This window comes from Kogia breviceps, chromosome 19 (genome assembly GCF_026419965.1).
Source record: "Kogia breviceps isolate mKogBre1 chromosome 19, mKogBre1 haplotype 1, whole genome shotgun sequence".
NCBI classification, from domain to species: Eukaryota; Metazoa; Chordata; class Mammalia; order Artiodactyla; family Physeteridae; genus Kogia; species Kogia breviceps.
The window spans coordinates 13,197,508-13,213,598 of record NC_081328.1 but is presented as its reverse complement, the minus strand read 5'-3'; the positions used below and the strand labels follow the sequence as shown (position 1 = coordinate 13,213,598).

Here is a 16,091-nt window from a genome sequence, read left to right as displayed (position 1 = left end):
TATAGTTCATTTCTCTGGAAAGAGGAATTCCAGGAAGTGAAATAATAGCTGGCACTTTTCCTTCTTTATTGTAGTCTCTGGCAAACATCGATGAAGTCGTGAACAAAATTAGACTGAAAATAAGGTAAGTAACGCTGTGTGATTATTAATAATTAATGAAAGTATGCTGTTCATTTAGTTAATCACATTCTGGATCACACTTATCTGTAAGAACACTAAAATCTCAAGTTTGTTGTAGATGGTAATCTTTTTAAAAATAGTTTTTTTCTTCTGAGTTTCCATATGAGCCTTGTGGCAAAGAACTCGATTCTTTGATCAGTCTTCAATTATTTATTTTAAAAAAAGGAAGGAATCTGTAACAGGCTATTCAAAACAGTTGATTATAAAAGGAGACAAAAGCATTTCTTCTATATTTTTAGTGGCTTTATTTCCCTAGCAGATTTACCCTTTTTTTTTTTTTGTATTCCCAAGGCTTAGATATGAAGCTGGGCTTATATATCCCTTGGCCATGTATCAGCTAACAAAGTGGTCAGATCTGCTGGTTGGTGTGGGTGGTGTCCCAGGACTAAACATTGTGATTAATCTAGGATGTCTAGAGTGGTCATCAGATGTCCTTTCTGCCAAATAGACTTATTCTGGTTTATCCATGACTGAATTTCCAGTTTTGACACATGGTAGATACTCAAAGTTTGTTTGTTGTAATTATTATTGTAATGGTTGATGTTATTACTTTAAATATAGTTTTTGTTGTTGTTTTTTAACTTGTGATGAGGAGAAACCTTCATTTTGAGTCCAGGAGATGATTTTTTTTCCCTGACAACCTTTGGGTTTTTTGGTGAAGACCTCTGCCATTAATGTTTTGTTCAGTTGGGTGCCTTAGAAAGTACAAACAAGGGACTCCCCTGTTGGTGCAGTGGTTAAGAATCTTCTTGCCAGTTCAGGGGACACGGGTTTGAGCCCTGGTCCGGGAAGATCCCACATGCTGCAGAGCAACTAAGCCCTTGAGCCACAACTACTGAGCCCGTGCGCCACAACTACTGAAGCCTGTGTGCCTAGAGCCTGTGCTCCGCAATGAGAGAAGCCACTACAGTGAGAAGCCCACGCACCACAACAGAGAGTAGCCCCTGCTCGCCACATCTAGAGAAAGCCTGTGCACAGCAATGAAGACCCTATGCAGCCAAAAATAAATAAATACAAAGAAGCCTGTTGATTGTTTGGGTGGACTTTAGCTGTAACAGTTCTACTAGAGATCGCTAAGTTTTACAGGGTTTGCACAGAAAATGAAAATTCCCCCATGATCCAAAAATCACTTGTGAGGGGCTTTCCTCGCTGTCCAGTGGTTAAGACTCGATGCTTCCCAACCTAAGTGTCCATCAACAGATGAATGGATAAAGAAGATGTGGCACATATATACAATGGAATATTACTCAGCTGTAAAAAGAAACGAAATTGAGTTATTTGTAGTGAGGTGGATGGACCTAGGGTCTGTCATACAGAGTGAAGTAAATCAGAAGGAGAAAAACAAATACCATATGCTAACACATGTATATGGAACCTAAAAAAAGAAATGGTTCTGAAGAACCTAGGGGCAGGACAGGAATAAAGACACAGATGTAGAGGATGGACTTGAGGACATGGGGATGGGGAGGGATAAGCTGGAACAAAGTGAGAGAGTGGCATGGACTTATATATACACTACCAAATGTAAAAGAGATAGCTAGTGGGCAGCAGCCGCATAGCACAGGGAGATCAGCTCTGTGCTTTTTGACCACCTAGAGGGGTGGGATACGGAGGGTAGGAGGAAGATGCAAGAGGGAGGAGATATGGGGATAAATGTATATGTGTAGCTGATTCACTTTGTTATACAGCAGAAACTAACACACCATTGTAAAGCAATTATACTGCAATAAAGATGTTAAAAAAAAAAAAAAAAAAAAAAGACTCCATGCTTCCAATGCAGGGGGCGCGGGTTCGATCCTTGGTCGGGAAACTAAGATTCCACATGCTGCACTGCGCGGCCAGAAAAATCCCAAAACAACAAAAAACAAAAATCACTTGCAAGCCAGTTATTTTCAGCTTTCTCCCACCATACCTTTAACGGTTCTTCAAATGAAAAATGACATAAATGACATAAATTTCTCTGGTTGAGGTGCCATTAAATGGCCCCTGTTAAGCTGCAGGAGAAAGAGGAAGTGGGGACCACAGATCCACCTCCTGCAGATCAGGGCGCAGGTGGTGAGGCACGGATTTCACATATCACATGGCTCCTCATCCCTTGTAAGGTTCCTGGGATGTTACTGAGGAAGGATTTTGTGTGGGATACTTTAAAGCTATTTTTTTTTTTTTTTTTTTTTTTTTTTTTTTTTTTTTGCGGTACGCGGGCCTCTCACTGCTGTGGCCTCTCCCTTTGCGGAGCACAGGCTCCGGACGCGCAGGCTCAGTGGCCATGGCTCACGGGCCCAGCCGCTCCGCGGCATGTGGGATCTTCCCGGACCGGGGCACGAACCCGTGTCCCCTGCATCGGCAGGCGGATTCTCAACCACTGCGCCACCAGGGAAGCCCTGTGTGGGATACTTTAAATTCTCTGGCTTGTTCCCATAAAGTTTCAGCAACTTTGTCATTTCTGGTTGACTCCATGACAAACACGAAAAGTTACATTGGTCCTTCTGAATGGCTCTGAACATTAAGTGAAAATAGCCTTTTAAAAAATAACAAAGGTGACTCATCAGCCTGTGCTGGGCTTGGCTTCTACACTGCTGTTGCTGCCCCCTCACTGAGGTCCAAGGCCTCACTGTTGCTCCTGTCATCCAAACATCTTTGTTTTTTCTTCTGAATAAGTAGCTGCAATCTGCAAACATGGATGGATACGTTACTAACTTTTTAAAAAAATTAATTAATTTAGTTTTGGCTGAGTTGGGTCTTCATTGCTTCATGCAGGCTTTCTCTAGTTGTGGCAAGTGGGGGCTACTCTTCGTTGTGGTGCGCGGGCTTCTCGTTACTGTGGTTTCTCTTGTTGCGAAGCACAGGCTCTAGGTGCGCGGTCTTCAGTAGTGGCGCGCGGGCTCAGTCGTTGTGGCTCGTGGGCTCTAGAGCACAGGCTCACTAGTTGTGGTGCACGGGCTTAGTTGCTCTGCGGCATGTGGGATCTTCCAGGACCAGGGCTCGAACCCATGTCCACTGCATTGACAGGCGGATTCTTAACCACTGTGCCACCAGGGAATCCCAGCTTTTTTTCTTTTTGTCAACCTGGAATCAAGATTTTTTTTTTGAATTTTATTTATTTTTTTATACAGCAGGTTCTTATTAGTCATCCATTTTATACACATCAGTGTATACATGTCAATCCTAATCTCCCAATTCATCCCACCACCACCACCACCACCCTGCTGCTTTCCCTACTTGGTGTCCATACGTTTGTTCTCTACATCTGTGTCTCAATTTCTGCCCTGCAAACCGGTTCATCTGTACTATTTTTCTAGGTTCCACATATATGCGTTAATATACGATATTTGTTTTTCTCTTTCCGACTTACTTCACTCTGTATGACAGTCTCTAGATCCATCCACGTCTCTACAAATGACCCAATTTCGTTCCTTTTTATGGCTGAGTAATATTCCATTGTATATATGTGCCACATCTTCTTTATCCATTCGTGTGTCAATGGGCATTTAGGTTCCTTCCATGACCTGGCTATTGTAGATAGAGCTGCAATGAACATTGGGGTGCATGTGTCTTTTTGAATTATGGTTTTCTCTGGATATATGCCCAGTAGTGGGATTACTGGGTCATATGGTAATTCTATTTTTAGTTTTTTAAGGAATCTCCGTACTGTTCTCCATAGTGGCTGTATCAGTTTACATTCCCACCAACAGTGCAAGAGGGTTCCCTTTTCTCCACACCCTCTCCAGCATTTGTTTGTAGATTTTCTGATGTTGCCCATTCTAACTGGTGTGAGGTGATACGTCACTGTAGTTTTGATTTGCATTTCTCTAATAATTAGTGATGTCGAGCAGCTTTTCATGTGCTTCTTGGCCATCTGTATGTCTTCTTTGGAGAAATGTGTATTTAGGTCTTCTGCCCATTTTTGGATTGAGTTGTTTTTTTAATATTGAGCCGCATGAGCTGTTTATATATTTTGAAGATTAATCCTTTGTTCATTGACTCATTTGCAAATATTTTCTCCCGTTTTGAGGGTTGTCTTTTCGTCTTGAAGGAATCGAGATATTTTAATGATTTGTATCCTTTAACTTTTTCTGCTAGGAGACTGGATGACAACATTCGAACTGTCGTAAGAGGTCAAACAAATGTGGGGCAGGATGGCCGGCAGGTAAGTAACTTATTCCTTTGTATTAAATATATCCCGATTTCTTCAAGACCCCACAACCAAGTGACCAAAATATTGATCTGCCTGCTTACAGAGTACTTCCTTAACTGATCTGTCCCATACACAGCAGGAAACTTGCATGACTTGTCCCACTAGTAGCAGGGGGAGGCTGCCCAGACCAGCCACGAGCTGTCCCTCAGCGTCCCTTGGACCAGAAGCATATATTGTAGCACAGCTCACCCAGTTCCAGGGTGAAATGCACGCTGAAATGAGAAAACCGAAGTTTCCTTGGCTTTCTCCTTAATGTCGGACGTCTCTGAGCCCTCCTTTATTTTGCGTACTGTGGCCCAACAAGCTTGCTGCATTTATCTATCTGCTGAGTTGTTCGGATTTTGGTATTAGTTTTATAAAAAAAAAATGTATTTATTTAGGCTTCTCTGGGTCTTAGTTGTGGCATACAAACTCTTAGTTGTGGCACGCATGCTGGATCTAGTTCCCTGACCAGGGATTGAACCCGGGCCCCCTGCATTGGGAGCACAGAGTCTTATCCACTGGACCACCAAGGAAGTCCCTCATATTACTTTTGTTGCTGCAAAAGATAGCAGTAACCTGTGTGTCAAAAGACATTATCAACAGAGTAAAAAGTCAACCTATAGAATGGGAGAGAATATTTGCCAATCGTATATCTGGTGAAAGATTAATATCCAGAATATATAGAGAATTCCTAAAATTCAACAACAAAAAAGCAAATAACCTGATTAAAAACTAGGCAAAGGACTTGAATAGACATTTCTCCAAAGAAGATAATATGAATGGCCAATGAGCCCACAAAAAGATGCTCAGTATCACTAATCATTAGGAAAATGCAAATCAAAAGTACATTGAGAGTGGGACTTCCCTGGTGGCGCAGTGGTTAAGAATCCGCCTGCCAATACAGGGGACACAGGTTCAAACCCTGGTCTGGGAAGATCCCACATGCCGCGGAGCAACTAAGTCCATGCGCCACAACTACTGAGCCTGTGCTCTAGAGCCCACAAGCCACAACTGCTGAAGCCCACGTGCCTAGAGCCTGTGCTCCGCAACAAGAGAAGCCACCGCAGTGAGAAGCCCACGCACCGCAGCGAAGAGCAGCCCCCGCTCGCCGCAACTAGAGAAAGCCCGCGTGCAGCAACGAAGATCTGATGCAGCCAAAAATTAATAAAGTGTTTCTCTTGAAAAAAACCCCAGCATTTATTTTTTTTAAAAAAGTACAATGAGATACCACCTCACACCCATTAGGATGACTACTATCAAAAAACCCGAAAACAACAAGTGTTGGCAAAGATGTGAAAAAATTGAAATGCTTGTGCTCTGCTGGTGGGAATGTAAAATGGTACAGTTGCTGTGTAAAACAATACAGTGGTTCCTCAAAAAATTAAAAAGAATTACCATATGATCCAGCAATTCTGCTTCTGGGTATATACCCAAGAGAATTGGAAGCAGGGTCCTGGTGAGATACCTGTTACCCCATATTCATAGCAGCATTATTCACAATAGCTAAAATATGGGAGCGACCCAGGTGTCCATTGGCAGATGAATGGATAAGCAAAATATGGTCTGTACATAATTGGAATATTATTCAGCCTTAAAAAGGAAAGATTATTCTAAAAAAAGGGGGGGTGAGGGGACTTCCCTGGTGGTCCGGTGGTTGAGACTCTGCACTCCCAATGCAGGGGGCCCAGGTTTGATCCCCGGTCAGGGAACTAGATCCCGCATGCTGCAACTAAGAGCCCACATGCCACAACTAAAGATCCCGCATGCCGCAACTAAGGATCCCGCATGCAGCAATGATGATCCCATGTGCTGCAACTAAGACCCGACACAGCCAAATAAATAAATAAATTTTTTTAAAAAAAAAAAAAAAAGGAAAGAAATTCTGACATCTGCAACAGCATGGATGAACCTTGAGGACATTATGCTAAATGAAATAAGCCAGTCACAAAAAGACAAATATCGGATGATTCCACTTATATGAGGTACTTAAGAGTAGTGAAAATCATAAAGACAAAATGTATAATGGTAGTTGCCAGGGGCTGGGGGGAGAACGGGGAGTTAGTGTTTAATACATGTAGAGTTTCAGTTTTACAGGATGAATTATGGGGACAGATGGTGGTGATGGTTGCACAACAGGTCAAGGAAACTGTACAATAAAAAATGGTTAAGGTGGTAAATTTTATGTTCTATGTATTTTACCTCAATAAAATTTTTTTGAAATCAAGATGGAAACAAAGTTGGTATATTGCAAAAAAAATAAATAAAAAGAAAGAGAGAGAGATAGTAGTAACCTGACACAGCTGTAATTCCTCATACCTAGTTTTGTTGCCTAGCAGGTAACTGTCGATTCATTTCAAAGTTTTGTGGTTCTTTTTGGATCTAGCTAAGGAGGGCTGTTGGAAGGGGATGAAGGGGAGAAGCAGCGTACGGGGAAGAGGTATTCTGCAGTGACTGGGGGGTCAGATGTTATCTGTTAACCACTCTTCCTTTTCATCTGGATTCTAGTCTTCTGCTTAGACGTCCTATTTCGGAATTGCTGTCGTAACAGAAGTGCTGATCGTGCCCTGTCTAGTCTTCTCTTACAGTGTCCGGCCTGCCCTCTTCAACAGTAATTCAGTTAGGTCGGCTGTGTGCACCTCTCAATTCTGTTATTTGTCCTGTTTTGACATTATTTAGTATATAGCCAATTTTTTACAACGTTCATTATGCTGCCCAGATTTTATGGGGGTAGTGTGTAGTCCTATGATCTCTCATATTCCGGTTTCCTCTAGTAGCTCACAGGTGTTATGTAAGTCTGTTTCTTTTTTTCTTATATGTTTAGTTTTATGCGCTTCTCTATTTTTCCTACATTTTATGACTTTCTTTTTCCTCTTACTCGTCATCTTCCGCTGGCCTGTTTGTAAGTAGTCTACCGTCTTCCTTGTCGTCACCATCAATGTTTGTGTGTAGACATCTTAGTTTCCTGCAACTGATCCTGTTTCCTGGCCTTGCTTGGTTCTTAGTCCTTATTGCTTTGTTTTTTGTTTATTTAGGCCTCTCCCACGAAGCGTCACCTCTCTGGCAGGTGAGGCCCGTGTAAATAGGGCCCTTAGACGTAACGAAGAGTAACAGGGTAGCCAGCCAACACTCCAGCCTCGTTCTGCTCTTTCACTTTCCGGCATATGTCTGGTCATGTCATCTACCTCTTCAGCAACCCCCGTGGGCTCTCTACCAACTTAAATTCAAGTTCCTTTGCATGGCATCGAAGGCCTCAGTCTCCCTTTCCAGTTTTGTCTCCTGCTGTGACCCATCCACACTGGAAGCCTAGTGCTCTCCCAAGCATGTCCTTTGCTTTCTGGACCTTTGCTTGTGTTCTTGTTTTTGCCTAAAATGCCCTCTCTCCTCTTTTTCTTCCAGTAGCTTCATTTCCAGATCATACCCAGTTCAAATACTACTTCCTTTATGAAATTTTCTGTTTGGCTCAACGGTATATACCAAAGGAATCAGAATTTTAGAACCCAAAGGGACTTGGCACTCCTCTGGTCCGCGCTCCTCTCATTTCCCAGATGAGAATATCGATTCCAGTGTCCATCAGTTAGCTGTGCAGTCTCACTGTCCACGAACTCCCACAGCCCTGCTCCTGTGCTTTTGATTTGGCTTTCGTGATCTGCTTTGACTTATCAATGAATACGTCTTGTCCCTTTGGCTCGTGTATAAGGTCCTTGAGGCAAAAGCTGTATCTTGCTCATCTTGGCATTTCTCAGAACACGTAGGCCACCTGCAGTAACATTTTATTCAACTGTATTGAATATTAGGTCTGTGGGAGAGTATTTATTATTTGTAAATAAACAAAAGCCCTCTCCCATACAACATCATTTTGACCAGTGTGTGTGTTCCTTTAAAGATGTTTAAGGCTTGATTTGTTTATGACTAGCCCCAGCTTACTACTATTTGAAATAATAACACTACTGTTTAGTGTGTTTCCACCTCTATTTAGAAAGGCTCACTAGAAACCTTGAAATACTTCAGAGACTCTCAGGTATTTACACTTCCAAGAATGTGAAAATAAAGGGAATGATTCATCAGGACTTTCTGTTGGGTCACGCTGTGTAGATATATATATATCTTTTAGTTATTTATGTTTTAACCCGTGGTCACAAACGAGCGTTATTGGAGAGGCCCAGGATTAGACAGCCTGGAGGAAAGTCGGCCCTCTCCACCTTCACATGTTAATAGGTTACAGGTGGCTGCAGCAAAGGCAGGCCGTATTTCAGAGAGCAAGACCACATTTTCAAGAATGTTTAGATAGCATTTCAATCTGTGATGGAATTTGGTATCCGTCTCCTTAGCATCCAGACAGAAAGGAAGCCCAGAAGAAGTAATTGCTTTTCCTGTCATCTCCTCCATCTGTGTTTTCCAACAGCTTGTAATGCAAGCTGAAGGAGAGACTTTTTTTTTTTTTTTCCAGGGAGCTTTTGAGTCCTAGCTTTGTCAACTCCTAGGGGTGAGAGCCCTGTTGTCCAGCCCCAGCTGGCCGGTGGTTTGCTAAAGAGAGACTCCATTTGACTGGCGTGGACTCGGGAGAATTATGCATGTTCCCAAATATTGAGTTTTATGGGTCAAGAGGCCGCAGTTTCCCCTCTTCCCTGGAACGGAGGAAAGGTTCGCTTTCAGAACTTGTTTCCGAAGCTTCTGGGGAACAACTCAGAAGGGGAGAGCAGTGATATGGACAAAAGGAAGTTTTCCTTTTATACATTTCACCTTGATTGTGTGCATCTTGAACAGATATGCTTTGTAATCCGTGTAAATAGGGGAAATTGTTGACTTCACATGTGTGGTGTCTTAAAAGACGTCTTTGGTAGAAAAGTTCTTTTTGGAAAGCAGTGTTTCTGACTCAAAAATTATTTGTGCAGAGGGAGTGATTTAGAAATTGAAGACACAGTGAGGCAGTTTCTGTAGTTTCTCGAAATTTCTGAAACACCCGCTGCCTGGTTAGCACTCTGCTGCGTGTTTTGGAGAGCCTTCGATGTCGACCACCCCCTATGGGGGCGGACTTGAAGTGGTCTAGTCCGTGGCCTTTTCTAAGCCGAATGTGGTGCTTGTACAAAATTAATCCAGCACAGAGTTCTCCCCATTTTTATCTGTTGAAATCATCGGGCAAAAGCTTTAATTAAATGCCCACGTTTGAAATTTTGTGGATGAGATGAGTCAATTCAGTAAGTACATGAGCTGATATGCTTTGAAACTTACACAGCTTCCCAAGAATTAGAATGGACAGCTTGAACAGAGGTAGACAGAGAGGCAAATAGAGGACTGGGTTAGAAGAAGAAAAAGTTAGCACGTGAAATGTCAAGAGTGGCCATACCTTTTATCGATTCCTCGTCAGCTCACTGAGAATCGCCAAGAGAGGGTCAGTCATGGGGCGCTCTTCCTGGGTTTCCTTCAGTGTCTCGTGTGGAGCTTGGCTATAATTTAACTATTGCATCACAGCAAGACTAAGGTTTGGGAGAGGAAGAAAATTATTATTGCCATCTTCAGCTCTGCTCACTAAAACTTTGATTAGGAAGAAGCATTAGGTAATTGTAGAACCACCTCCCACCTGGTTCAGGAATCCTTTCTGTCACATCTCTGACGTTTCATTATTCTGTTTCTGCTTGGATTCTTGCAGGGATGGGGAACTCACTACTCTGTTGTTCCACAGGACTGTCAGTTCCAGTTTTGTACAGCTTTATTTTTTTAATAAATTTTATTTATTTACTTATTTGGCTGATTGGGTCTCTGTTGCTGCGTACGGGCTTTCTCTAGTTGCAGCGAGCGGGGGCTACTCTTCGTTGCAGTGCGTGTGCTTCTCATTGCAGTGGCTTCTCTTGTTGCAGAGCATGGGCTGTTAGGCACGCAGGCTTCAGTAGTTGTGGCACAAGTGCTCAGTAGTTGTGGCGCATGGGCTTAGTTGCTCCGCAGCATGTGGGATCTTCCCGGACCAGGGCTCGAAGCCGTGTCCCCTGCATTGGCAGGCAGATTCTTAACTACTGCGCCACCAGGGAAGTCCCCTGTACAGCTTTAATTGTAAGAAAGTTCTTTTTCTTACACCGAATTGAAATAGTAAAATAGACCTCGCTGTAACTTCTCACTGATCTTAGTTCTGCCAGCTGGACAGTTGTAGACCTAATCGCTGTCCCTTATTATAGCTTCTAAAATTAAAAATGGATATTATGTTCCTTTCCGAGCATTCCTTTTCCTAGGCTAACCACTCTTAGTTTCTTCAGCTTTATGGTATGATTTCCAGACCCTTTATTATCCTGGTTGCCTTGAAGTTTGTCAGCATCCCTCCTGGCCATGGGTAGACATACTGTGTGAACATACAGTGGGACAGTTTACCTCCTTTTTCTAGAGTGGGCTTGTTAACTTGGGAACTGGGAATTCAGGGGGGTCTTTCAACACCCAGAAATTAATTGTAAATTTTTATATGGACAGACATATGTCTGGAGCGTAGACTCATTGATTTTTCTAGATTTTCTAAGGAGTCTGTGACACAGCTCTTCCATTACCATGGATTGGGTGAAATTTTTGGCAGGTGTATCACACGGTGGGCCTCTGCTGAGCTGTCAGGTATCTGAAACTTCCAGGTCAAGAGTTGCAAACAGATGCCCACAGAGCTAAGAAAGTTACCTAAATGGCTCTGGCAGGTGAGGACGCATCTGCGGGCACCCATGGGGGGAGTGGATGCCCTGCCCAAAGGAGAGAGCCACAGCTCATTCCTCAGCCACTGTTGTCATGTCTAAGCACGGACGTGGAGTTTGCCAAATCTATCAGTTAAATTTGGATTTTTACATGACTCTCCCCAATTTTTAAATGTTGGTTTAGCGTTTTTCACAAATACATCAAAGGCCAAACAGAACACATCTGTGGGCCAACAGTTTGCCATATCTGCAGTATTTTTTTTCATACGAACTGCTTTTAAACTCTCCCCTCTTCTGTTGGTTTAAGGGATTCTTTGAAATTAAGTGCTCGACTTTATGTGTCTCACTCTTGGTTTCATCTTGCCAGTTCTGCCTGATTGTTCCAGCCTGTTGAGACCTTCTGGAATCTTCATGACCTTCCCATTTATCATGAGCGGATTTGCCAGATGGGCCTTCTATGTCTTCATTCAAGTTGCATATGAAAAGGTTGACCAGGGTGGGTTCAGAGTCATGTGGCATGCTATTAGAGACTTCTCGTTTTTCTCTTCTTATCCTCATTTTAGTACAAAGTGCCAGGCCCAGGAGACAAAGGATTGTTTTTCCGGTCTTCGGTATCCGTCCAAGGCTGTGTCTCTTAATTTTTCCACGTTCTTCATTTTCCTCAGCAAAGGAGGCTAATCATACTTGCCTTCTTCTCTTTTACATAGACATATCGTAAAGATTTATTAACTAAATCAGCAAAGCATGTTGCCTTCCAAGGAGAAAGTGTTCTTTGCTTTTCAACCTCAAAATTAGTATATCATCTGAGTCAGGCCTTAGAGCAAAAATAATTGTGCTCTCCAAGACCCTGCACTAGGTAGACGGACTTCGCAGTATAGCCCCGATCTTCATCATGTGGGATTATCACTCTATAATTGTCAGCTCTCTTGCTAGATGGCTTGACTCTTCCCCTCCATCATTTCAAATAGATCCTTTTGCTCATCTTTTCTTTGGGAGGAAAATGAAGCCCATTGATGGAAGAAAATAAATGGCACTTACTAGTAAAGGGACCAGGACTTCCCTGGTGGCTCAGTGGTAAAGACCTCGTGCTCCCAGTGCAGGGGGCCCGGGTTCGATCCCTGGTCAGGGAACTAGATCCCACGTGCGTGCTACCACTAAGAGTTCGCGTGCCACAATCAAGGGGCTGGCGAGCCACAACTATGGAGCCCACCTGCTGCAACTTAGGAGCCCGCCTGCCACAACTGAGACCTGGCACAACTAAATAAATTAATTTAATTTAATTTAAAAAAATACTTTAAACTAGTAGAGGAACCATAAATAGTTTGGGGAGGAAAAAAAAAAAAGGCAACTGTCACTTGCTTCCTCCTACTGAGACATACTAAATGCTAAAGCAAGTGAGCTTTTTAAATTGTAGGCTCACATTTTTCCATTTGTGACCAAGAATGGTGAGGTGTTTTTTGGTTTCTTTTAGATTTTTTTTGAATTATATTTTCCAGACTGCAGACAACACTGAATGCACTTCAGCAATTGTTAAGGTGTGAGAATGGCCTGGGAGTGCAGCACACCTGTGATTCAGTGGGGCAGTGCTGGAGTCAGGGTGTAGTTGAGCCTTTTGCAGGGGCCAGCGTCCCTGGGTTTGACTGGGACTCTCCGCCATTCCCCAACCAGGATTTCTTCCATCTGGTGCAGAGGTCAGAGTTGGCTTGCTTTTATTTGATAAGTTGCATCCAAGTGAGTGTTCAGTTTCCCATGCTTCTAGTGCACCGTTGGCTGTAGTTGAGGCAAGGACTCATAGAATGTCCAGTATCGAGCACTTCAGGGACTAGGTGCGGTTGTACCACTGTACTTCATCTTTTTTTTTTTTTTTTTTTTTTTTTTTTGCGGTACGCGGGCCTCTCACTGTTGCGGCCTCTCCCGTTGCGGAGCTCAGGCTCCGGACGCGCAGGCTCAGCGGCCATGGCTCACGGGCCCAGCCGCTCCGCGGCATGTGGGATCTTCCCGGACCGGGGCACGAACCCGTGTCCCCTGCATCGGCAGGTGGACTCCCAACCACTGCGCCACCAGGGAAGCCCCAGACTTCATCTTTTTTATTACCCATGAGCCTGTATAGTGCTTTTAGGCAGAAGGACACGTCTGCTGCATATTAGAACCTTCTGCCACTTGTCCTCTAAGGTCTCTCATTTTTAGACAATCTGTAGGGAATCCAAACTAGATTAGAGAGAAGAAGAAGATAGAGAGAAGCTGTCTTCTCTCTCCTCTATGTACAGGACTGAGCACTGTATTTGGATTCTCTAAGGATTGGGGGAATTGGACACTGTCCCCAATGTGACGTTAGATGGCAGCCTGGTCAAATGAAACAACCTGAGCCTTGGATTTAAAGTTTGGCTCCTGCCACTCTCTCTATCTGTGTGACCTTGGACAGATTACTTCTCCGAACCTCAGTTTCTGCATCTGGGGCATGGAGATGATAATACCTACTTCAGGGCGGTGGGGATTCGAGTTAACTATTTAGAAACACCAAGCACAGCATCAGGCTCAGTCCTGTTCAGCACATGGCAGTAATACTGCTGCTGCTGGTTATGAGGTAACCATTGGAATATCCATGTTCCTAATTCTGTGCATCCAGGCATTTCTCAAGTTCCTGTGGCTTTTCCATCAGCTCCACTCCTTGCCATCCCTGCCGCCCTGCTTTGAAGCACCTGTAGGTTTCCTTGCTCTGAAAGCCTCCTTACTGTCCCCTGGTGTGCTGTTCTCTGTGGATGGAAGTCGCAGCACAGCTTACCCGAGGCCCAGAATTGTTGCATCAGAGGTGGTGAAGGGCTCTGTTCCCTTGTTCGTCCTGTAGACTCACCTCGGGCATTCGCCACGCTGCCCCTCACTCAGAGTTTTAAGGCTTTAGAGAGGTGGGTTCAGGCAAGGGTGAAGGTTATCAAGGCTTCCAGCCTTTCCTACAGTGCCCGTTAATCTCCTGCACATCTGCACCCCAAAGGGAGGCTCTTTCTCGTCTCCCCCTCTGCCTGCAGGTTTTCTCACGAGCACCTGGTGCAGGTCTTGGAAACGAGCCTGAGAGGGGTGCAAACTGCCGACTGTGCAGTTCCCAGAGGTTCCACACTGTTGCACTAGCCCCACACTTGGCCCTTAGCAATTTGGTAAAAACCATAGTTGATTCCTTTCTGTCCGCTGGGTTAGCATCTGCATCTTCCTCTTAGGCTCTGCCACATGTGAAACAGTTCTTGGGTGTCCCCATCTCTTGGATTTCAGGAGACCTGGTTGCCTTCAGCTCTCTGATGGGTTCAAGAAATGTTGTGATTTTGCTGTTTATTTTTTTTCTCATTGTTAATGTTAGAGCAACACTCGAGCGTTCTGCATCTTGGGCAAAAGCACAACTGACCAGTGGATTTTCATGTAGCACAGGATCAGAAGTTCAGTAATAAGATTTCAGATTCCACATTGCAACCAATCTTTAAGAGTCCAGCACTCTTCCTCAAAAAACTTAAAGTAGAACTATCGTATGATCCAGCAATTCCACTCCTGGGTATATATCCAAAGAAAATGAAAACACTAATTCGAAAAGATACGTGCACCCCAGTGTTCATAGCTGCATTATTTACAATAGCCAAGATATGCAAGCAACATAAGGTATCCATAGACAGATGAATGGATAAAGAAGATGTGATATATGTATTTGGAATTGAATATTACTCAGCCCTGAAAAAAGAATGAAAAGTTGCCGTTTGCAACAACATAGATGGACCTGGAGGATATTATACTTAGTGAAATAAGTCAGAGAAATATAAATACTGTGTGTTATCACTTATATGTGGAATCTAAAAAATGAATGAATATAAGAAAACAGAAACAGACTCACAGATAGAGTGGTTACCAGTGGGGAGAGGGAAGGGGAAGGAGCAAAATAAGGGTAAGGAATTAAGAGGTACAAACTACTGTGTGTAAAAAAGCTACGAGGATATAGTGTACAGCACAGGGAATATAGCCAATATTTTATAATAACTTTTAGTGGAATATAATCTATAAAATTTCTGAATCACTATGTTGTACACTTGAAACTAATATAATATTATAAATTTTATGGAGTATAATCTATAAAACTTCAGAATCACTATGTTACATATTTAAAACTAATGTAATATTGTAAACCAACTATACTTTGATTTAAAAATTTTAAAAAGAATCTACCACTTTCCAAGTCTTGATGTAGCTTCAAAAAGGATTATCAATAAGTACCTGAAAAGGATATTAAAATATTTCTTTCTTTTCTAACTTGAAAATCTGTATGAAGCCAGATTTTCATCATGTTTTTCAACTAACACAACTTATCACAACAGATTCAATACAGAAGCATATATGAGAGTCCAGCTGGCGTCTATTAAAGCAGACACTAAAGATATTTGCAAAGTCACAGAGACAATGCCGCTCTCTCAAGAAATTTGTTTGGAGGAAATATAGTTATTTTTCATAAAAACAGGTTATTTGTGTTACATGTAATGGGTTTATTATTGTTATTTATTTATTTTTTTTTATTTTTAAATTTTTTTTGGTATGCGGGCCTCTCACTGCTGTGGCCTCTCCCGTTGCGGAGCACAGGCTCCGGACGCGCGGGCCCAGCGGCCATGGCTCACAGCATGTGGGATCTTCCTGGACCAGGGCATGAACTCGTGTCCCCTGCATTGGCAGGCGGACTCTCAACCACTGCGCCACCAGGGAAGCCCTATTGTGATTTTTAAATGGATTAATAGATAATTTTTTTTAACTTCTCTGTTTTACTTTCCAATATGGTATAGCTATAACCCACATAAAAATCTCTTTGGGGCCCTCAGTAATTTCCAAAAGTATCAAGGAATCTTGAGATTAAAACTTTTAGAAATACTCTTTCTGAATAATATTTCAGTGTTCAATAAGTAGGAATGGCAGGCAGTTTGTTCTTGATTTTAGTGACTCTAATTAGTGTATTTGTTCATTCGCTCCTACAGAAAGTCAGTGCTTTCTCCATGCTGGGCTCTGTTCTGGGCACTGGGGATAATGCAGTGAACAGAGTCAAGACCCTTCTCCTCTAG

The 16,091-nt window shown here is 42.9% G+C and overlaps 1 protein-coding gene across 6 annotated transcripts in view; it reads left to right on the top strand.

Moving 5' to 3' along the window:
- The window catches only part of VPS53 (VPS53 subunit of GARP complex), a 158,336-nt gene that overhangs the window by 23,463 nt on the left and 118,782 nt on the right, over window positions 1-16,091 (top strand). For all 6 annotated transcript variants that reach the window (XR_010838253.1, XR_010838254.1, XR_010838257.1 and 3 more), the window contains 2 exons: window positions 75-124; window positions 4,261-4,327. Coding sequence is in view for 1 of the 6 variants with exons in the window: in XM_059049041.2 (XP_058905024.1) it covers window positions 75-124; window positions 4,261-4,327 (117 nt within the window). In the remaining 5 variants the exon portion in view is untranslated. The remainder of the gene's footprint in view (window positions 1-74; window positions 125-4,260; window positions 4,328-16,091) is intronic.